General features: G+C 41.0%; 1 protein-coding gene across 4 annotated transcripts in view; it reads left to right on the forward strand.

Moving 5' to 3' along the window:
* Positions 1-22,510, forward strand: part of prc1b (protein regulator of cytokinesis 1b) — a 46,720-nt gene that overhangs the window by 16,943 nt on the left and 7,267 nt on the right. The window contains exons 4-14 of one of the 4 annotated variants that reach the window (XM_061975037.1): positions 2,369-2,602; positions 5,060-5,230; positions 9,983-10,132; positions 10,208-10,355; positions 10,436-10,572; positions 15,631-15,726; positions 15,794-15,940; positions 16,022-16,132; positions 16,221-16,334; positions 21,591-21,764; positions 21,852-21,886. In XM_061975037.1, the coding sequence (XP_061831021.1) occupies positions 2,369-2,602; positions 5,060-5,230; positions 9,983-10,132; positions 10,208-10,355; positions 10,436-10,572; positions 15,631-15,726; positions 15,794-15,940; positions 16,022-16,132; positions 16,221-16,334; positions 21,591-21,764; positions 21,852-21,886 (1,517 nt within the window). The remainder of the gene's footprint in view (positions 1-2,368; positions 2,603-5,059; positions 5,231-9,982; positions 10,133-10,207; positions 10,356-10,435; positions 10,573-15,630; positions 15,727-15,793; positions 15,941-16,021; positions 16,133-16,220; positions 16,335-21,590; positions 21,765-21,851; positions 21,887-22,510) is intronic. The other 3 variants (XM_061975040.1, XM_061975039.1, XM_061975038.2) reach the window with 3 other exon arrangements.

Consider the following 22,510-nt stretch of genomic DNA (forward strand, 5'->3'; position numbering starts at 1 on the left):
CTCCCGATGACTTCGACGAGACGGAACCGGCCATTTTGGATACCACGCTTGCGCAACTTTTCAATTCGGACACCGAAGACGAAGAATTCGAAGGATTTACGAATGAAGAATAACTTCAGAAGGTGAGCGCTATGTTTATTTTGTGTGTTGTGACATTAACGTTCGAGCAACATTATGTTACTATTGCTCTACACCATTTTGAATTTTACTATGTTTGTGATTGCACATTTGCGTACATTTTGGGACAGAGTTGTTAGAACGCTGGTTTTCAATATATTATTAAAGTTTGACTGAACTATCTGACTGTTTTTTTGACATTCACTTTAGCGCAGCGTTTTTTTGACATTCACTTTAGCGCAGCGTAGGCGCGGCTTATAGTCCGGGGCGGCTTATTGGTGGACAAAATTATGAAATATGTAATTCATAGAAGGTGCGGCTAATAATCCGGTGCGCCTTATAGTGCGGAAAATACGGTACTCTGCTTTAACTGGCGAACATGGTCCTCTAGTAGGGCCAACCTATCCATGAGAACGGTGCACGAAGTGCAGGGAGCCATCCTCGCGTTGTTTCTTTTACCTAGTCCAGTTCTTGCTGTCTTCGTAGCAATAGGCAAAGAGTAGCAGCGGTGTGAGGGAGCAGACGCCTCCGGAGTGCAGCTGCTTTGGCATCATCAGCTGTTTTCTCACTTCGGAGCTCCTGAAAGTGAAAGTTTATTGTATGTCATAAATAATGCCTCTCACTTTTATAGTAGAAGGATGGAGACGTAATTCGACGAGTTGGTCAACTTTGACGGAAATGGTTAGACACAAAACGTCGCTTGGTTCTACCTCCCTTTTTTTGTGAGGATCATCAGTCATTCTTCATCTAAACGGGAATATAAAACCTTCCGAACAGTCGCCATCCCAGATAGATCAGACATTGTACAGTAAATTATGTTTTACGATGTTTGTTTTCTCATAAAGTCTGCAGTCAGTAGTAATTATCGATGTTGTCGAAGGAAAAGGCCAACACTGTGGTGCGTTTTTCATATGAATGTGCCGTGTATGCTTCAAATGAGCAAAATGCGCAAATATTACATGTTGTTATAAATGTGCCCGTTACTACATTACATATGAACTGATGAACGCGTATACAAAACATTGATGGAAGAGTTTGGGTGTGTTTTAGAGCGCTAATAGGCGGAATAGTGCGACTCCCATAGGCTCCATCGTAAGCATACTTTTAAACGCATTTATTTACTAGTTGAAATGCATTAAAAAATAAAAACATATGTCTTCTTGTCTTACACAAGGATTGTGACGGACAGGCAAAGTAAAAAAAATAAAATAAAAGTAACTATATAAACATTTCATATCACGGTTATCTTAACCAAAATTATCATGGTTATCATTATCACAATATTGTTGAATGTGCTCAAAAAGTACTTGTACACACAGAAATCTTTTAATCATGTTTTGTTTTTAATGAGTCTTGTATTCATGCTAGCAATTAGCATGCGAGCAAAGTTTTTAGTGTATGGTAATCACGATTTTACAATAGTTTAAATTTTAAACAATAATACTAACCGTCTTTTTGTTATTATACCGATAACTGTTACATCCCTACTACATTGTTGTGTGTTTTACATTTTTTCTGTGCTCTGTATATTTCACACGAATGAGCAATTGCATTAATTTAAATGACCCATATTGATTTTAATTGTTGATTATCAAATTCTAAAAAAAATTCAATAAGATGTTTATGTATTTGTTTATTTTTATTTATTCATTATTGTTTATTTTAATTTGTTTATTATTTTCAGGATTTATTTTAATTAAATTTTATTTTATTTTATTTTATTTTTTTATCCATCCATCCATTTTCAACCGCTTGTCCCTTGTATACTAAAACAAAACCACTACAGTAATACGATTGAAACACTTCTTGAAAGGTTGTGTTTATCAAGTGTTACTGTAGAGGAGCGATTGCAATGCAGTCTTTGCAGGGGTGTATGTGTTTTTGTCAGTGTTCGTCTGACAGTCAGTGGCGCCCCATTTAATTCTCCAAAAAGTGTGCAGTGTTTCTCATACGACTGCAATCTATTCGTGGCAGTAGGTTACGGGAGATAGATTAGATGACGTCATCCTCTAATCTGCATGATTGGCCATGATGAATGTGCATGTAATTCTTAAGGTTATTGTGACAGACAAAAAGTTAGCAAAAACATTCGTAATTTAAAAGCATAACAAATCGGTTTAGAAACACAAATTAACTTTCTTTTGTCTTTTATGGGGTTTTTTTTGTCACAAGCAAGATGTAGGCGTTTGTAGGTAATGTCTCCAGGATTTTGTGCATAAAGTTACCCTTGTAATGGTCTGTGTTGATTCAGGAAGAGGCTGGTATCAGCATGCTCCAACAGGAAAAGAACCTCCGCACACAGGTGGAGGCTCTGACAAAGGAGAAGGATAGGCGGATGCAGCAGCTGAAGGCTCTGCTGGTGCAGGACCAGTACCTGTGTGACATCCTGTGCTCCATTCCTTATAGCATCACCCCAGATTCTGTCCCCTCACTTGAACAACTGGAGAAATTAAGCCAGCATATTGTCAGCCAGAGTGCTGAGAAGGTAGGAGCTCCATTTATGCTGGCCTTGTTTAAACGCAAAAAGACATGTACTGAATATATAATTTCAGGAAGAAACACAACCTTTTTAGTCACTATGCGTGTTTTTCATTATATAAGTACCGGTAGTTATTTTTCTCCACACTTGACTGTTGTCTTAGTAAAGCACTAACACACATTCACACAGAAGATGATGAGTAGATACTTCTTTAGCAACAACAGCTGTGTTTTAGAGGTCAGGAGTTCTAGAAAAATGCTGTAACTTGTAGGAGTGGGCACAAATATTGCTTCGGCAATATTGCGATATTTTGTCTAATGATATAATAATAATATATTTTTAATGTCTTAATATCTATTTAAAACATTTATTTATTTATTTGTTTGTTTTTTTAAAATCATGTTTTGGGACGATTGTAACTCAAGGACAACTTCCGCACCTCCGTTCTGCAAAATGTCGCTTTACTGCGACCTCGCTGTGTGTGGTTAATAGTGATTAGGTAGTATAAAAAAGTCGACAGTTAAGAAATCGGGATTTTTTTTTTTACATTTAAGTAACAATAAATAGGGTTGCACGATTTTGAGAAAAAACCTAATTGCAATTTTCTCTTCAAAATTTGCTGTTTTTATATTTTTTACATATAAATGCATAAAACTGTGAAAATAACGAGTGAAGGAAGATGGGTTACTTTTAGACTGGTAAATCAACATTGTGTCAAGGTGCCACACATTAGAACAATATGCAAATATTTACTGTCACAAATATTTGTATGGAAGTATTATTGTAGCAAAATTATTTTCAAACGTGTATCTCAATCTGTGCGCGTGTAATCCAATTTCAGGCGTGTGTACAAATATGTGTGTATATCAATCTGAGTGTGTGCAATCAGATCCGCGTACGTGTGTTTTAAGTTGTCCGTCTGTCCCTAATCAGAAAAAAGCCTCCATAGGCTGTCGACACGTGACTTTTGCAACACTTTTGCCATGTACGTTTGAGCGAGCGCATCCAGATTCGTGAGCTTGTATTAGAACGTGTGCGTGCGCATTCAGAAGTGCGTGTGTGTAATACAATCTGCGGGCGTATCAATGATCTGCGAGAAGCAGGAACCCTCTAATTGCTCTTTTTTTTTTTTTTTTTTTTTTTTTTTTTACACGTGACTTTTGCGACACTACTGCCGTGTACAATTTGAGCGAGCGCATCCAGATTTGTGAGTTTGTAATACAACATGTGCGCGTGCATTCAGAAGTGCGTGCGTGTAATACAATCTGCGTGTGCGTATCTGAGGTGTGCCTACATTTAACCCACTACGGAAGACACCACGCAATTTAAAGCAATCAGAAACAACGTACAGCTGAGGTGCGTGAAAGAGAGACGCCAAGACCCGCCTTACGTTGTTTTAGGAGAGAGAAAAACAAGGAACTTAAGTAACTTCCACTATGGAATAAAATAGCGAACTCACGCAAAGCTCTTCTAGTAAACCTCTACCATATATGGATACTGTATACAGTATATGCTGAAGTACCGGTAGCTAAAGAAAAATACGTCACTTAAGTCTCAAATTCCAAACGGCTCGTTTAAAGCAAGTTTGGAAAAAGGCAAGATTATTTTATAAATATCTCTGCCATGCCTCTATGGTTTATTTTCAAATTTTCGCGACTTGTTGGGATCCTAAATACAAACAAACAGATACCAATAGGTAAGACACGTTGGTTTTGCATAATGGGTCCCCTTAAAAAATTATCGGTGAACCATGTACAACACAAATGTTAAACTCAACATAAGGAAAGTAACCCTTGCGATGATCGAGGGAACACTCATTGTATGTTTTGACAAAAATGACAGTTTTTGTATTTGCGCACATTTTTTTTTCCAGATCTAAAATAAAAATAGAAAGACAGTAGTTATGTTCTTGATGATGAAGTGAACGATACCACAATAAGTGTTACCATAAACTAACCCATTTTTTAATAGAAATTACTCATTTGATACTCAAATTTTGTCGACAAGTAATCGCACATGTATGTCGACAACGGCTGCAATTAATGACTATTTTGATAGTGAACTAGTCATCAACTATTTAAACGATTCGTCGACTAATTGGATTATTAAGTGTACAACTATTCAGCGACTCTAGTTTAGCAGTCAGCTTTTGAATTCAGCTTGGGATAGTTTTAGGCTTGTACTGACTGACTGTGTTGTCCATTAGGCTGTTAGAAAAATAACATTTATTTTCAATTTTACTACGTCGCTCTGAAGATAAACATGGTGAATCAGGATTAGATGAAAATGGTCAACAGTAACGGGCTGTCAAAATAAGCAGGATTGACTGATTTAATTGGTTCTACTGTGTAGCATAGTAGTTGACTTGTATAATATCTGTTTAAATCCACCAAAATGTCAGTAACTCATCAATTCACAGAAAAAAACATATATCCTTGTAATTATGGTTATGTCCGTGATTAGGCAAAACGGTATGCTGAGTTCATGGACCTTAAAAAGCAGATCATCTTGTACATGAGTGACCTGGACCATGTCCCAGAGACCAGTTTTGAGAAGGATGTTGTCTGTGAAGATGAAGACTCTTTCTGTCTTTCGACGCACAACATTAATGCACTCAAGCTGCTTCTTTGTCAGGTGAGATCTTTTTTTTCATGTCACTTATCAATGTGTGAGCAAATTAAAAAAAAAAAAGGAGGTGAAGTAAAATCTGCAATCAGTGTCTGAACATTTGGAAAGTGATCATACAGATTGTTTTGAAGCCAGTTTATACCACAACACATTGAATTAAAAATACTCATGTTATACTGTGATACCATGAGAGATTATATACGGTGAGTATACTCCTTATATTTAATCTTCCTAAGAGACAATACTATATAAATAAACATTGGCTATACTGTGGTTTTAGAGTAGTCAGTGTAGTGCTGTGCGAGATAGATAGATAGATAGTACTTTATTGATTCCTTCAGGAGAGTTCCCTCAGGAAAATATCAATCAATCAATGTTTATTTATATAGCCCTAAATCACAAGTGTCTCAAAGGGCTGCACAAGCCACAACGACATCCTCGGTATAGCCCACATAAGGGCAAGGAAAAACTCACCCCAGTGGGACGTCGATGTGAATGACTATGAGAAACCTTGGAGAGGACCGCATATGTGGGTAACCCCCCCCCTCTAGGGAGACCGAATGCAATGGATGTCGAGTGGGTCTAACATAATATTGTGAGAGTCCAGTCCATAGTGGATCCAGCATAACAGTAAGAGTCCAGTCCACAGTGGGGTCAGCAGGAAACCATCCCGAGCGGAGACGGGTCAGCAGCGCAGAGATGTTCCCAACCCATATACAGGCGAGCGGTCCACCCCGGGTCCCGACCCCGGACAGCCAGCACCCCATCCATGGCCACCGGATCTGTGTGTCTCCCCTTCCACAAGTGATAGGGGGGAGCAGAGGAGAAAAGAAAAGAAACGGCAGATCAACTGGTCTAAAAAAAGGGGGGCTATTCAAAGGCTAGAGTATACAAATGAGTTTTGAGATGGGACTTAAATGTTTCTACTGAGGTAGCATCTCTAATTGTTACCAGGAGGGCATTCCATAGTACTGGAGCCCGAATAGAAAACTCTCTACAGCCCGCAGACTTTTTTTGGGCTCTGGGAATCACTAATAAGCCGGAGTTCTTTGAACGCAGATTTCTTGCCGGGACATATGGTACAATACAATCGGCAAGATAGGCTGGAGCTAGACCGTGTAGTATTTTATACGTAAGTAGTAAAACCTTAAAGTCACATCTTAAGTGCACAGGAAGCCAGTGCAGGTGAGCCAGTATAGGCGTAATATGATCAAACTTTCTTGTTCTTGTCAAAAGTCTAGCAGCCGCATTTTGTACCAACTGTAATCTTTTAATGCTAGACATAGGGAGACCCGAAAATAATACGTTACAGTAATCGAGACGAGACGTAACGAACGCATGAATAATGATCTCAGCGTCGCTAGTGGACAAAATGGAACGAATTTTAGCGATATTACGGAGATGAAAGAAGGCCGTTTTAGTAACACTCTTAATGTGTGACTCAAAGGAGAGAGTTGGGTGGAAGATAATACCCAGATTCTTTACTGAGTCGCTTTGTGTAATTGTTTGGTTGTCAAATGTTAAGGTGGTATTATCAAATAAATGTCGGTGTTTAGCAGGACCGATAATCAGCATTTCCGTTTTCTTAGTGTTGAGTTGCAAGAAGTTAGCGGACATCCATTGTTTAATTTCATTAAGACACGCCTCCAGCTGACTACAATCCGGCGTGTTGGTCAGCTTTAGGGGCATGTAGAGTTGGGTGTCATCAGCATAGCAATGAAAGCTAACACCGTATTTGCGTATGATGTCGCCTAGCGGCAACATGTAAATACTAAAGAGTGCAGGGGCAAGAACCGAACCTTGGGGGACTCCGCACGTTACCTTAACATAGTCCGAGGTCACATTGTTATGGGAGACGCATTGCATCCTGTCAGTAAGATAAGAGTTAAACCACGACAAGGCTAAGTCTGACATACCAATACGTGTTTTGATACGCTCTAATAAAATGTTATGATCGACGGTATCGAAAGCAGCGCTAAGATCAAGAAGCAGCAACATAGATGACGCATCAGAATCCATCGTTAGCAGTAGATCATTAGTCATTTTTGCGAGGGCTGTCTCCGTAGAGTGATTTGCCCTGAAACCGGATTGAAAAGGTTCACAGAGATTGTTAGACATTAAGTGTTCATTTAGCTGCTGTGTGACAATTTTTTCGAGGATTTTCGAGATAAACGGAAGGTGGGACACCGGCCGGTAGTTTACCATGAGGTCAGGATCGAGGTTAGGTCTTTTGAGCAAAGGATGAATAACCGCTTTTTTGAATGCTAGTGGAACAGTGCCAGAGGAAAGTGATAAGTTTATAATATTTAGCACTGATGGACCTAATAATACAAAAAGCTCCTTAATAAGTTTCCCAGGAAATGGGTCAAGTAAACATGTTGTTTGTTTTGTCCCATTGACACATCTTAACAATTCCTCTAGTGTTATTTCATCAAAGAGAGAGAAACTATTTTGGAGGGCGGTATCCTTCGTAGATACAGTCGTATCTGTGTTAATAGAACCCAGTTGTAGCTGCGATGCATTGTCTTTAATCTCCTTTCTAATGAGTTCAATTTTCTTATTAAAGAAATTCATAAAATCATCTGCTGAGTGGGTGGAGCTACTGGGAGGAGTCCCTTGTTGGGTTAGCGATGCGACTGTACTAAACAAAAATTTCGGATCATTTTTGTTGAGGTGGATGAGATTTGAGTAATATTTAGCTTTAGCTAGGGTAAGCATGTGTTTATAAGTTATTAAACTATCACTCCATGCTTGATGGAAAACCTCAAGTTTAGTAGCGCGCCATTTGCGTTCCAGCTTTCTACATGATAATTTATGGGCTCTAGTTTCTTCTGTAAACCATGGGGTGCGCCTTTTAGGGGCTCTTTTAAGCTTTAGCGGTGCTATACTATCAATGGTGTCGCGCAGGGCGTCGTTAAAGTTGTTAGTGAGGTTATCAATAGAGCCCACATAATTTGGGAATGGTGCCATTACCGAAGGCAGTAGGCCAGCAAGAGTCATCGTTGTGGCAGCATTAATATTGCGGCTGCTATAGTAGTTATTATTATTAGTTTGTTGACAATGAGTCAGAACTTCAAATTTTATAAGGTAATGATCGGACATTACTTTAGTATACGGGAGTATCGTAACTTTGGAGGTGGTGACACCCCTGACCAGCACTAGATGATATACTCTATCCCTAAAACACATTTTATGTATAAAAGGACAAGACAATAACTATTACTTTTTGCAGTAAATTAGAATGAAATGCATAAATGTGTAGAATTTATCCTTAATTAATGTGAAAGAATTTATATTTTACGGTTTAGTTATTTTACAATCTAAATGAATTATTTCAATGTGTAATCAATTAGTTATTTAATTATTTCACAATGTAAATATTTATTTAATTATTTCATGAACCTCTGTGGCAGCATTTCATGAATGAAATATTTGATCTGTCAAACTCAGTCATTAAAGTCATTGGGTGGATCCTAACACTTTGTTGGTTACTCGGCACTTGTGCTTGTCTGTGAAAGCCTACTGCCAGAGAAGCAAAGGAGTAGTGGTAGATATCTTGGTCTGAAAGTGCAGAAATAATTTTGACAACCTCAATCAATCCCTTAATTTCAACTGCTACATGTTCTGAGCCATAGGTCCTGCTTCTATGTGCTCCCCTAGGTCTAAACTATGTACCACCAACACCTAAATAAGTAAGCGTATATCCTAGATAGCTGCCATGTTTTGAAAGACTTTCAGGCTTCAGACCAAAGCAATCATTGGACTAGATTTCTGTTAGCCACTCCCACTGAATTTGATGGTTTAGTTTGACAGATAAAATAAATTCATTCAATGTCCTCTTAAAATTGTCACATTTTGTATAATGCTGTCCGCGGGTACACTCGTATATATTAAAGTACATCCACATCGCAGAAAAGCTGCCTCTGCTCCAGACAATCGCGTGTGTCTTGCGACGTCATCGCAACATCCTGTTTTGGCAGTGTTGTTTAGGTGATCAAAGTCTTTCGGGGGCCAAATTTTCGGTGCATCGCTAGTCAATAGTGTGTAAATGATAGGCTATATATATTAATTAATGCAATATAATACTTTAATTTGTTGTTATGTAAAAGACCCTTATTTTTAAGGTGTGTTGGCTTTTATTTTGCCGTGGCAGTGCGCTACGATCAATTACATGTAGTGGAAACACTTCCTACTCCTTTTTGGAAATGTTGAATTGTGCAATCATAAACATGTAATGTGCTACTATGTTGGAAATATACTATACTGTTCCAGTTTTCATACCTTATTTTCCTTTGAGAAGATACAACAAAATACTTGCTGTAATGTGACTGGTATACTCACTTTTGCGAGATCCTGTTATTGTATGTTTAAGCTGTATAGTCTTCCAAAGGTGACGTAAACTGCTGCAAATCAGAGACAAGGCCTAACTCTTTTTATCATCAATCTTAGATCAAACAGTTTTGGCATACTCGCACGTGCGATGAGAGGTGTCCATGTGTCTAAAATGTTCAGTTTCAGCAAAAATGTGCTGTGCTTGTTCTATACACACAATTTCCAATCTGATTAGCAGGCTTACGAAAATAACACTCAGGAGCTACTATTACTATTTGTCACTGAACACGAGGCACACTTTTTTAAATGGAACAATTAGTTGAGGCTCACCATTTACAGCCATGTTTAGTTGGAATCTTGAGATACCCAAAAGCAATCCTGTGAACTGTAAGCATGTAGTGACGACATGCTGCTGTCAATGTGCAGCTGGAGCAACACAAGGCGGAGAACGAGGCAACATGTGAGGCTCATCGAGAGAAGATCCAGCAACTGTGGGACCGATTGCAAGTTCCCCAAGAGCAAAGAGAGGCCTTCAACGAGCACATGGTCATGTCGAAGAAACTCAACCTAGACGCGGTGGGATGACTTGACAAACATCTCTCTCTGTTTGCTGGGTTGTATGCTTGATTTTTTTTTTTTCTCGTTCCTCAGCTCCAAGCAGAGGTACATCGTTTGGAGGACCTAAAACTGCATAACATTCGAAATGTGACCGATGCCATCCGCTCTGAGATTGCTGTGTTTTGGGAGAAGTGCTTCTACAGCCTTGAGCAACAGCAGGCGTTTTTTGCATATTTTAGTGGTGCGTTTACTATTACTTATTCAGAAAAATATGGTACTGAAAATGTGTGCTTTGCTAAGGCTCTGATTTCAAACTTTTAGAGGATTTCACAGAGGAGCTGTTGAGTACGCATGATGCCGAGCTCCAGCACTTGAAGCAGCATTATGAAGATCACAAAACTCTTTTTGACGGGGTTCACCAATGGGAAGAAAGCTGGAGACTCTTTCTAGAGTTGGATGTGAGTACTCTTGAGTGCTGGGAATGAGAAGACTTTCACGTAGCAATAAAAGGGAATTTTTACCAGTGTATACAAAGCTCTTTGGCCATGCACTAAAGGTTATGATGTAAAACGAAATAGCTACATATAATTTGTAAACATTTTTAACAGAGAGACAGACTATCAATAAATTAATGATTGAATTACCGTATTTTCCGCACTATAAGGCGCACCGGATTATTAGCCGCACCTTCTATGAATTACATATTTCATAATTTTGTCCACCAATAAGCCGCCCCGGACTAAAAGCCGCGCCTACGCTGCGCTAAAGTGAATGTCAAAAAAACGCTGCGCTAAAGTGAATGTCAAAAAAACAGTCAGATAGTTCAGTCAAACTTTAATAATATATTGAAAACCAGCGTTCTAACAACTCTGTCCCAAAATGTACGCAAATGTGCAATCACAAACATAGTAAAATTCAAAATGGTGTAGAGCAATAGTAACATAATGTTGCTCGAACGTTAATGTCACAACACACAAAATAAACATAGCGCTCACCTTCTGAAGTTATTCTTCATTCGTAAATCCTTCGAATTCTTCGTCTTCGGTGTCCGAATTGAAAAGTTGCGCAAGCGTGGTATCCAAAATGGCCGGTTCCGTCTCGTAGAAGTCATCGGGAGTCAGTGTCGCTGTTGTTCTGTGAATCCTGCCTTCCGGAAAGCTCGGACCACAGTTGTGACCGAAATATCTGCCCAAGCATTTATGATCCACTGGCAAATGTTGGCGTATGTCGTCCGAGGCTGTCTGCCCGTCTTAGTGAAGGTGTGTTCGCCTTCGGAGCTGTGTGAAAAAAGCCACCCGGCCTCTTCGCGTAAACTTCCCTTAACCACTCGCTCATCTTTTCTTCATCCATCCATCCCTTCGAGTTAGCTTTTATGATGACGCCGGCTGGAAAGGTCTCTTTTGGCAAGGTCTTCCTTTTGAATATCACCATGAGTGGAAGTTAGCATGGCAAGCTAGAACCACAGTGAAGGATGACTTCATTCCCTGTGGTGCGAATATTCACCGTACGTGCTCCCGTTCCACAGTGCGGTTCACAGGAATATCAGTTGCTGTGAAATACGGTAGTAATCCGTGTGCGGATGGAGAGATTGCGTCTTTTTATGAACCGGATCGCTTATTAGGAGCCATTTTGTGGTCTTTACAGATGTAAACAGGAAATGAAACGTACGGTGATATCCGCGCGTTTTTTCTTCTTCTTCCGGGGGCGGGTGAAGCGCTTCCTGTTCTATGGGGGCGGGTGCTTTCCTTGGCGGTTGCTTGCGTAGAAGAAGAAGCGCTTCCTGTTCTACCGGGAAAAAAGATGGCGGCTGTTTACCGAAGTTGCGAGATCGAAACTTTATGAAAATTAATCGTAATAAAGCGCACCGGGTTATAAGGCGCACTGTTAGCTTTTGAGAAAATTTGTGGGTTTTAGGTGCGCCTTATAGTGCGGAAAATACGGTAAATTGTACATTTGTTCCAAAAGGTCAGTTGAAAATAAAAAAATATGACAGCCGAAGCAAATCCCCTTCCCCCCAAAATAAATGTTATGAAAATGTATTTATATTGTTCTAAACAACCAAAAATATTACCACAAAACTACATGCCAAAAACAATTCCATAAACAAAGAATAAAATAGTTAATTGAACATTTTACATCACTTTTACCTTTATTTAAGACTACCGTAGTTGACGATGAGCAGAGAGGGATGGCGGCAAGGGAGAGCAGCGCATTCGCCGTCCTCGTACTTTGCTGAAAGTTATTTTATTGAATTTAGTTGTTTCATGCCGCCTTTATAAAGGATTCAAGGAACTTTATTGTTGTGCCAGGACACATTATTGTTATACAAGCACCCACGAGATGGCACGATACTACAACTTAAGTTATTTTAGGCAAATGCCTCCAAACAAACAACAAAGATGAGTAATTAATTCATAAATATGTATTTATACTGTAACTGTGCATTCAGCTGTTCCAAAATTTTAAATAACTATTAAAATGTTGTCCATTTAAAATACAGAAAAGGCAAATTGCTAAAAAAAACAAAAAAAAAACTATTATCGGTAAACCTTCTTTATGTATTAAAAAACAGTTAAAATGGCAACAAAAAAACAAAACAGTATAACACCAAATCTAACTCCCTCTAAAAGAAAACAAGCATTTTGTGATGTTTAAAAAGCTGCACACTGATATAGTGATTATTGATCAACTCCAGGCAGTTTTAGCACTGTAATAGACTCAATGTATCAAATTATAGCATTGATTAATTCTTAACATGTTAGCTATTTATTGGATTGTATGTTTAATCTTATGAAGCCATCTGCCTAATCTCTGTCTCTGTGTGTGTCTGTTTGACGCTGCTTTGAAAAGTACTTGTAATTAATGCCATTTATTAAAGAGTTAGTAATTAAATAATTTTTGGTAAAGTAAGGAGTAACTCTAATTAATTACTTTTTAAAAGTAATTTTCAGAACACCGCCTGTCAGACCACATCATGAAGCAGTTGGCAGCTTGGTGTTCCTGGTTAACATCTTTGTGTGTATGTTCTATAATAATGTTTACCTATAAAAACACCATTGTTAATGGTCAATTATTTTCATGGTCTGCTAACATGACCTCTTAAACTAGGGCACTTTATTTCACATTTTGTTATTTTGTGTTTTTGTTCGCTGAAGAATTGAGCATAGATAAAAAAAAAAATTTTTAAAGATCGGAGACTATATTTGACTTTTCTTATATTATTTTCAAGGCTTTTTCTTTTCTCAAAACACCTCTAAGGTGGTATCCTATTATGCAAAACCTACTTTTCTTACTTGTTGGTACTTGTTTTTGTGTATTTGGGGTACCCATCATTCACGAAAATTGAAAAACTAGGCATGGTGGACTAAACTAACACAAATATTTTCATTTATGTGTTAGTTTATGGGCCAAACTACAGTATATCGGGATATGAATTTTGATCCATACCGCTCATCCCTACACGGTTTAGGGATGTTGTCTGTGTTTAATTGAGTGTTGCAGTAGGCCTTATGATGGCATGTGCACCTTGTTTGAGTGTTAATAATGAAATTGTAATATTTAAGACATTTCACATTGCTACAAAAAATGTTCTGTGCTACAAAAAATATTCTGTATTACCATTTATTTTTTTCCCATTTAGTAGCACCATCGCTACTAGTGAAAAAGCGAAACGTACAAGACTGCTGTATGTGATCACTAACAAGAGGGTTCACTCTGTTTACCGTATTTTTCGGACTATAAGTCGCAGTTTTTTTCATAGTTTGGCCGGGGGTGCGACTTATACTCAGGAGCGACTTATGTGTGAAATTATTAACACAATAATATTATTTAGCTCATTCACGTAAGAGACTAGACTTATAAGATTTCATGGGATTTAGCGATTAGGAGTGACAGATTGTTAGGTAAACGTATAGCATGTTCGATATGTTATAGTTATTTGAATGACTCTTACTGTTGGATTTACTATGTGTATTTGTTATGTGTATATGTATTTATGGTGGGCTTACCTGGGACTTTAAGATGGGCGGGGCTACCACTGACAGGTGACCATGTCGGTAGCTTTAAAAATGGCGTCATTGTTTCGTTTGTAAAAACAGCGTGCTTCGTCACCAGCATACCCCACTGGTAAGCTCATTTTGTTATGTCCGCTTTTCTTTGTTAGATCAGCTGAATTATTGCTTAAATTCCATGCTTGCCTGCTTCCTTGCTTTTCTGTTTGTTGTATGTCCGCTGTGTCCGCAGCGCTTGTTGTGCGGCTGAATTGCTGCGTCACAACCAGGGCAAACACTCGCTGTTTAGTCTTTGAACGACGTTGGCAAAATGAACAGTAATGTGTGGATTGGAATCTGTTGGATTAGATTGTTGTCACGTTGCGTGTGTCCAGCTGCATTTCGAAGGTTTGAGTTAAAAATACCGGCACTTTACTTCCTGGTTTGGCTGATGGGATTTGTAGTTCTTTTATGTACCGGTAGTTCTGCTCATATGTGTAATGTGTGTCCATGAACCATAGAGACATTACAAAAAATTCTGATCACATTTAAAACATTATATGACATAAATTCATGGTGATAATAGAATGTAATGCTAAAATTAATAAGTTAGGATAAAATCACAGTGATATCATGGTTGACAACATTATGGTTCAGTTGATGAATTCATGTCTATTATTTACATTATGATGATTCAAGATGGATACATTGTTTTATGTTCATGTTTACTTGTAGGTTATTACCTGCTGCTGCTGCTGCTGCTACTGTTTCTGCAATAGCACCAAATAAAACAAGCAAAGAGTGCAGTGCGAGTAATTCCTTTCATGCTGAGTGACGACCCCTATTCAGAGGGCCAATACGGAATAAACTGAACACTTACCATAATATGTTACGTTAACATACCAGGCATGTTCTCAGTTGGTTATTTATGCCTCATATAACGTACACTTATTCAGCCTGTTTTTCACTATTCTTTATTTATTTTAAATTGCCTTTAAAATGTCTATTCTTGGTGTTGGGTTTTATCAAATGAATTTCCCCAAAAAATGCGACTTATACTCCAGTGCGACTTATATATGTTTTTTTCCTTCTTTATTGTGCATTTTTGGCCGGTGCGACTTATAATCCGAAAAATACGGTATATAATTTCACTATTGAACAAATGCTCCCAGGTGCTGAGACCGATGCAGAGTGTAAATCCTCTTGCAGCAAACACACAAAACAATTACACACTGAGTTGACAATTTAATCTATTCTTCGATTGGCGGGGGTTTGTCTGTTTTTCTCTTTGTTAGTTAGCAACATACGTAACTCACAAACATATAGGAAGATTTTGATCCATCTTTCAGGAACTTTTAGAAATAGTTAGCAGAAAGTGATTAGATTTTGGGTGTGATCTGGATCACCATCTGGATTAATTTTTTTCTGTAAATGATTCTTCCTCCTCTTTAAAATGTTCTAGTTGTAAATGATTTAGTTATAGTCATAGTAATTTTTGTGAACAATACTTTTTTCCCTAAATTCCAGAAAAAAGCCTCAGATCCAACGAGATTCACAAATAGAGGAGGTAATCTTCTTAAAGAGGAAAAACAGAGGGCTGAGCTTCACAAAAACCTGCCAAAGGTAAAAGTTCTGAAGACGTGCTGATGTTTTAAACGCGTTATAATCCATAATAATTATTTTTTTTAAGATTGAAAATAATCTGAAAGCCCTGATTGATGCCTGGGAAGGTGAACAGGGTTGTGAGTTTTTGGTCAACGGCCAGAAGTTTCTTGAGTATGTGGCGGAACAGAGGACACTGCATCAAGCACAGAAGGAGAAGGAAAAACTAGAAAGGGTAAGGAAGTTTAATTTTGATGCTTTTTGATTTATTCACTATCACTAATGTGACCTAACCACCCTTCTTTATAAACACCAGCATCTAAAAAAGAGCAAGCAGACCGAAGAGGATATGCTGTATGGAACAGCAGTACGAACCCCCAAACGTAGATTCCCGGGTAACCAAACCCCAAGTAAATCACGAAAAATGGTAAACCCAGAATTACATTGGGCTACTTGAATACCTCAATGGCTACCGGTACTCTTTTAACACTAATGCTATTTTGTCTTTCGCACAGTTAAATGCAACCTCCAGCCTTTCTTTGGCCACATCCAACAGCACAATGCGCTCTGCCTTTAGTGGAACTGTCTGTCGCTCACCCCTACCCCGCTCACCTTTTTCTGCTAACAAGGTTGGTGTTAAAAAAGTATATAGAACACATTAACTCAATAATTGGGTAAACACATTATAGTACTACCTGCAATACAAAAAGCAACTTGCAGTTTAACAACACGTCTAACTTAATTAACTCAAAAGTGACTTAAAAGTCGTTAGGAAGCAAATTAGCAGTAACAATTTACTTTTCGCTCAACTCAAGTCCTGGTCCATAGTGTTTGTCTTATTACTAGAAAGTGCCCGCTTACTGTACGTTGACGTACATGGTCAACTGCTTTTGTCGACATAAAATAAAATGTAAGACCCAAAGAGGTAATTTCTATGAAACGATTTCTTCATTTCTAGTGTTGTTAACTCAATCACCGCTACGCAGCTTCAAATGTAACTACTCTAAAGATACACACTGAGACTTCTTGTTCACCTCAAAGTAAGCTTCAAATGACCAGAGGTCAAAATTATGGGACAACTATCGCTATCCACAAAAACACAATACAGAAAGTATTGGCATTAACCCAAAACGTTAAAAAGTATCTCTGAATGTTTTTATCATAGCATTCACATTTTCCACTTTTTTGTGCACTTTTGTAAAATATCTACATTATTCATTTTTACTTATCAATTTGCTCCGGTCTCTCCTTTACTGTCTACCTTCATTACTTCAACCAAGCATCTTTTGTCGTCCTCGCCAGTTTCGGGTCCTAAATAGCTGTCAAAGTGTACCAACTTGTCTGAATACCTACTCAGATGTCTTCTGTCCAGGTGGGATGCACGATTTATGATAAACATTAAACTTACAGAGAGCAAGGAAGCGAGAAAGCAGCAGACCACTCAATGTAAATAAAAGTAGTTTGTCTGCGTTAGCGCCTATAATAACAATATCACTAATACTTGGATAATATTTAAATCATGAAATGTAAATGAGGGATCAGACAAAGAGCAGCTCGAAGACCTCTATGAAGAACACTAACAAAGGACCCAGATTTCCCTCGCCCGGACGCGGGTCACCGGGGCCCCCCTCTGGAGCCAGGCCCGGAGGTGGGGCACGATGGCGAGCGCCTGGTGGTCGGGCCTGTCCCCATGGGGCCCGGCCGGGCACAGCCCGAAGAGGCAACGTGGGTCCCCCCTCCAATGGGCTCACCACCCATAGCAGGGGCCATAGAGGTCGGGTGCAGTGTGAGCTGGGCGGAAGCCGAGGGCAGGGCACTTGGCGGTCCGATCCTCGGCTACATAAGCTGGCTCTTGGGACGTGGAACGTCACCTCGCTGGGGGGGAAGGAGCCTGAGCTAGTGCGTGAGGTGGAGAAGTTCCGGCTAGATATAGTTGGACTCACTTCGACGCACAGCAAGGGCTCTGGAACCAGTTCTCTTGAGAGGGGCTGGACTCTCTTCCACTCTGGCGTTGCCGGCAGTGAGAGGCGACGGGCTGGGGTGGCAATTCTTGTTGCCCCTTGGCTCAAAGCCTGCACGTTGGAGTTCAACCCGGTGGACGAGAGGGTAGCTTCCCTCCGTCTTCGGGTGGGGGGACGGGTCCTGACTGTTGTTTGCGTTTACGCGCCAAACAGCAGCTCAGAGTACCCACCCTTTTTGGATTCACTCGAGGGAGTACTGGAGAGTGCTCCCCCGGGTGATTCCCTCGTTCTACTGGGGGACTTCAACGCTCATGTTGGCAGCGACAGTGAAACCTGGAGAGGCATGATTGGGAAGAATGGCCGCCCGGATCTGAACCCGAGTGGTGTTCTGTTATTGGACTTTTGTGCTCGTCACAGATTGTCGATAACAAACACCATGTTCAAACATAAGGGTGTCCATATGTGCACTTGGCACCAGGACACCCTAGGCCGCAGTTCCATGATCGACTTTGTAGTTGTGTCATCGGATTTGCGGTCTCATGTTTTGGACACTCGGGTGAAGAGAGGGGCGGAGCTTTCAACCGATCACCACCTGGTGGTGAGTTGGCTGCGATGGTGGGGGAGGATGCCGGACAGACCTGGCAGGCCCAAACGCATTGTGAGGGTTTGCTGGGAACGCCTGGCAGAGTCTCCTGTCAGAGAGAGTTTCAATTCCCACCTCCGGAAGAACTTTGAAAATGTCACGAGGGAGGCGCTGGACATTGAGTCCGAGTGGACCATGTTCCGTGCCTCTGTTGTCGAGGCGGCCGATTGGAGCTGTGGCCGCAAGGTGGTTGGTGCCTGTCGTGGCGGTAATCCTAGAACCCGTTGGTGGACGCCGGCGGTGAGGGATGCCGTCAGGCTGAAGAAGGAGTCCTATCGGGTTCTTTTGGCTCATGGGACTCCTGAGGCAGCAGACAGGTACCGACAGGCCAAGCGGTGTGCGGCTTCAGCGGTCGCGGAGGCAAAAACTCGGACATGGGAGGAGTTCGGGGAGGCCATGGAAAAAGACTTCCGGACGGCTTCGAAGCAATTCTGGACTACCATCCGCCGCCTCAGGAAGGGGAAGCAGTGCAGTGTCAACACCGTGTATGGCGAGGATGGTGTTCTGCTGACCTCGACTGCGGATGTTGTGGATCGGTGGAGAGAATACTTCGAAGACCTCCTCAATCCTACCAGCACGTCTTCCTATGAGGAAGCAGGGCCTGTGGAATCTGTGGTGGGCTCTCCTATTTCTGGGGCTGAGGTTGCCGAGGTAGTTAAAAAGCTCCTCGGTGGCAAGGCCCCGGGGGTGGATGAGATCCGCCCGGAGTTCCTTAAGGCTCTGGATGTTGTGGGGCTGTCTTGGTTGACAAGACTCTGCAACATCGCGTGGACATCGGGGGCGGTACCTCTGGATTGGAAGACCGGGGTGGTGGTTCCTCTCTTTAAGAAGGGGAACCGGAGGATGTGTTCCAACTATCGTGGGATCACACTCCTCAGCCTTCCCGGTAAGGTCTATTCAGGTGTACTGGAGAGGAGGCTACGCCGGATAGTCGAACCTCGGATTCAGGAGGAACAGTGTGGTTTTCGTCCTGGTCGTGGAACTGTGGACCAGCTCTATACTCTCGGCAGGGTCCTTGAGGGTGCATGGGAGTTTGCCCAACCAGTCTACATGTGCTTTGTGGACTTGGAGAAGGCATTCGACCGTGTACCCCGGGAAGTCCTGTGGGGAGTGCTCAGAGAGTATGGGGTAACGGACTGTCTTATTGTGGCAGTTCGCTCCCTGTATGATCAGTGTCAGAGCTTGGTCCGCATTGCCGGCAGTAAGTCGGACACGTTTCCAGTGAGGGTTGGACTCCGCCAAGGCTGCCCTTTTGTCACCGATTCTGTTCATAACCTTTATGGACAGAATTTCTAGGCGCAGTCAGGGCGTTGAGGGGATCTGGTTTGGTGGCTGCAGGATTAGGTCTCTGCTATTTGCAGATGATGTGGTCCTGATGGCTTCCTCCGGCCAAGATCTTCAACTCTCACTGGATCGGTTCGCAGCCGAGTGTGAAGCGACTGGGATGGGAATCAGCACCTCCAAGTCCGAGTCCATGGTTCTCTCCCGGAAAAGGGTGGAGTGCCATCTCCGGGTTGGGGAGGAGATCTTGCCCCAAGTGGAGGAGTTCAAGTACCTCGGAGTCTTGTTCACGAGTGGGGGAAGAGTGGATCGTGAGATCGACAGGGGGATCGGTGCGGCGTCTTCAGTAATGCGGACGCTGTATCGATCCGTTGTGGTGAAGAAGGAGCTGAGCCGGAAGGCAAAGCTCTCGATTTACCGGTCGATCTACGTTCCCATCCTCACCTATGGTCATGAGCTTTGGGTCATGACCGAAAGGACAAGATCACGGGTACAAGCGGCCGAAATGAGTTTCCTCCACCGGGTGGCGGGGCTCTCCCTTAGAGATAGGGTGAGAAGCTCTGTCATTCGGGGGGAGCTCAAAGTAAAGCCGCTGCTCCTCCACATCGAGAGGAGCCAGATGAGGTGGTTCGGGCATCTGGTCAGGATGCCACCCGAACGCCTCCCTAGGAAGGTGTTTCGGGCACGTCCGACCGGTAGGAGGCCACGGGGAAGACCCAGGACACGCTGGGAAGACTATCTCTCCCGGCTGGCCTGGGAACGCCTCGGGATCCCCCAGGAGGAGCTGGATGAAGTGGCTGGGGAGAGGGAAGTCTGGGCATCCCTGCTTAAGCTGCTGCCCCCGCGACCCGACCTCGGATAAGCGGAAGAAGATGGATGGATGGATGGATGGAAATGTAAATGGAGTACGGTTGGTGGTTTATGAATGTTTTTGTATTGGATTTTATGGGCAAAATAGAAGAGCTCCCATTGGCTCTGCTGTAAGCGGACTTATATTTACAAGTTAGAATGCTTTTTTTTTTTTTTATCCATCCGTCGTCATGTCTTTCATAATTGTGACAAGCGATAGTAAATGGACAGATGGATGGGGGGGAAAAAAAAAAAGGCAATTCCCATTTTAGTCACATGGACTTTGACAAATACTGCATTATGCAACCGGCCACTGCCAATACTTTTCAAGGAGAAAAGAACATGGGGATGCGTACTAAAACTCTGTACCATTATAGCAAGTGTGCCGACATAAACTAGACCCAGAAACTGAGTATGTACCGGTGCCTCATTTCAGTGCTCTGAGCACTGGGGTAAAATAATTATGCAGTGTCTCGACAGAGGTTAATGGAGTAGAACGATTCAGTGTTTTCCACAGAAAGCCAATCTATTTGTGACTGTGTGGGCATTGCCAAGGGTGTGGTGGGTTAGCAAACCCCATTGGAAAGGCAGTAAATAACGCCAGAATCAATATTAATTAGTATTCATTAGCATTAATTATCAATTATTGCCTGGTTCGTGCAGGTTTGCACTAAAATATTGGTTGTGGAATTTACAGCATTTCATATTAGTGAATTTATTATATATTTTATATGAATAAAACACAAATGATTAATGCACCAATAAAAAGCCCGGTGTTTGCTACTTTAATCCTATAATATGCCTCTCACAAGTATTTAAATAATTTTAAATTCAGTTTTACAGTTGAAGAAACAATTATAGGCATACTTATACTGTATGGTACTTACTGACAAAATACATCCATAAAAAAAATAGTCTCCCCAAAGCCAAACCATAAATAAATGGACTTCTTGTAATTGAGCTACTGTGTGCCATTTTTCCTTGGGGATGAATAATGTTTGTCTAAGTTTAAAGTGTCAGGGATCCACTGTGATATAAATTGTTTAATTATTACAATTTTAAAAATAAAACTACCTGTAAGTAAATTCAAATAAAAAGTTTGATCTCAGGATTGCTGTTGATGATGTTCTGCCCTCTTTTCTCTACTCCAGGGACATACACAAAGGGTGCTGGTTAAATCTCCCCACCCAAAGGTGACAGGCTGTAACAAGGAAAATGAGATCCAGTTGAAGGGGACTCCTCTGAGTGGTGCGTTGATGACCCCCTCTAGTCCACAGTGTAACGTCAGCCTTAACTCAGTTGCCAGCACATATTCGGAGTTTGCGGTAATGGACACTTTTGTCTTCATGTTTTCTTGCTATGCTTTCTCTCTACTATTCCTTTGCATCTAATCATGCCAATTTACTTTTTAGAGGGACTTGGTGAATACTGAAAGTGTTCAGTCAAGGTGTGTTTTCATTTTAAGTGACTCTATACCTTTGAGTTGGATTGCAAGCTTATAAATTGAGGGATGCCCGATAACTATTGGACCAATGTTAGGAATTATTACGCCACAACCATAAATCCGATAATGATTAAAAAAACAACACTCCAATGAGGCAAGAGTGTCCATAATGTGCTTTAAAGTGGGTTAGGGTGAAAATATCAAGCGCTCCTACCTTGCAGGCGGGTATTAACTTCCCCTAAGCTCAGAGTGTAAACAAAAGTTCCCATTGATCAAGTGGGAATCCTTTGTTCCTTCAGAGGAAGACATCCAAAGCCACCCAAAATTATATTTATACAATATAAATATCGTGCATCCCTGAAACTAACAAACAAAAGCACCATTGGGCTGTTTGAGATTACAGTTTGTTACAAGATAACTAAATAACATTTACTGATTGACATGATTTACTGAAGGTTTGCGTGTACTAAAACTTGTGCAAACTTGAGCTGATCTACCAAGCTTATACGCACAAAATTGCATCCCTTAAGTGAATTAAGGAGTGCAATCCATTTAGCGTGTTTGTCTTCATAAATGTGCAGAATACACGCTGATAATTGGAGCACCCACAGTGCTGGGAAGAAAAAA

This window comes from Nerophis lumbriciformis, linkage group LG15 (assembly GCF_033978685.3).
Source record: "Nerophis lumbriciformis linkage group LG15, RoL_Nlum_v2.1, whole genome shotgun sequence".
Lineage (NCBI taxonomy): Eukaryota > Metazoa > Chordata > Actinopteri > Syngnathiformes > Syngnathidae > Nerophis > Nerophis lumbriciformis.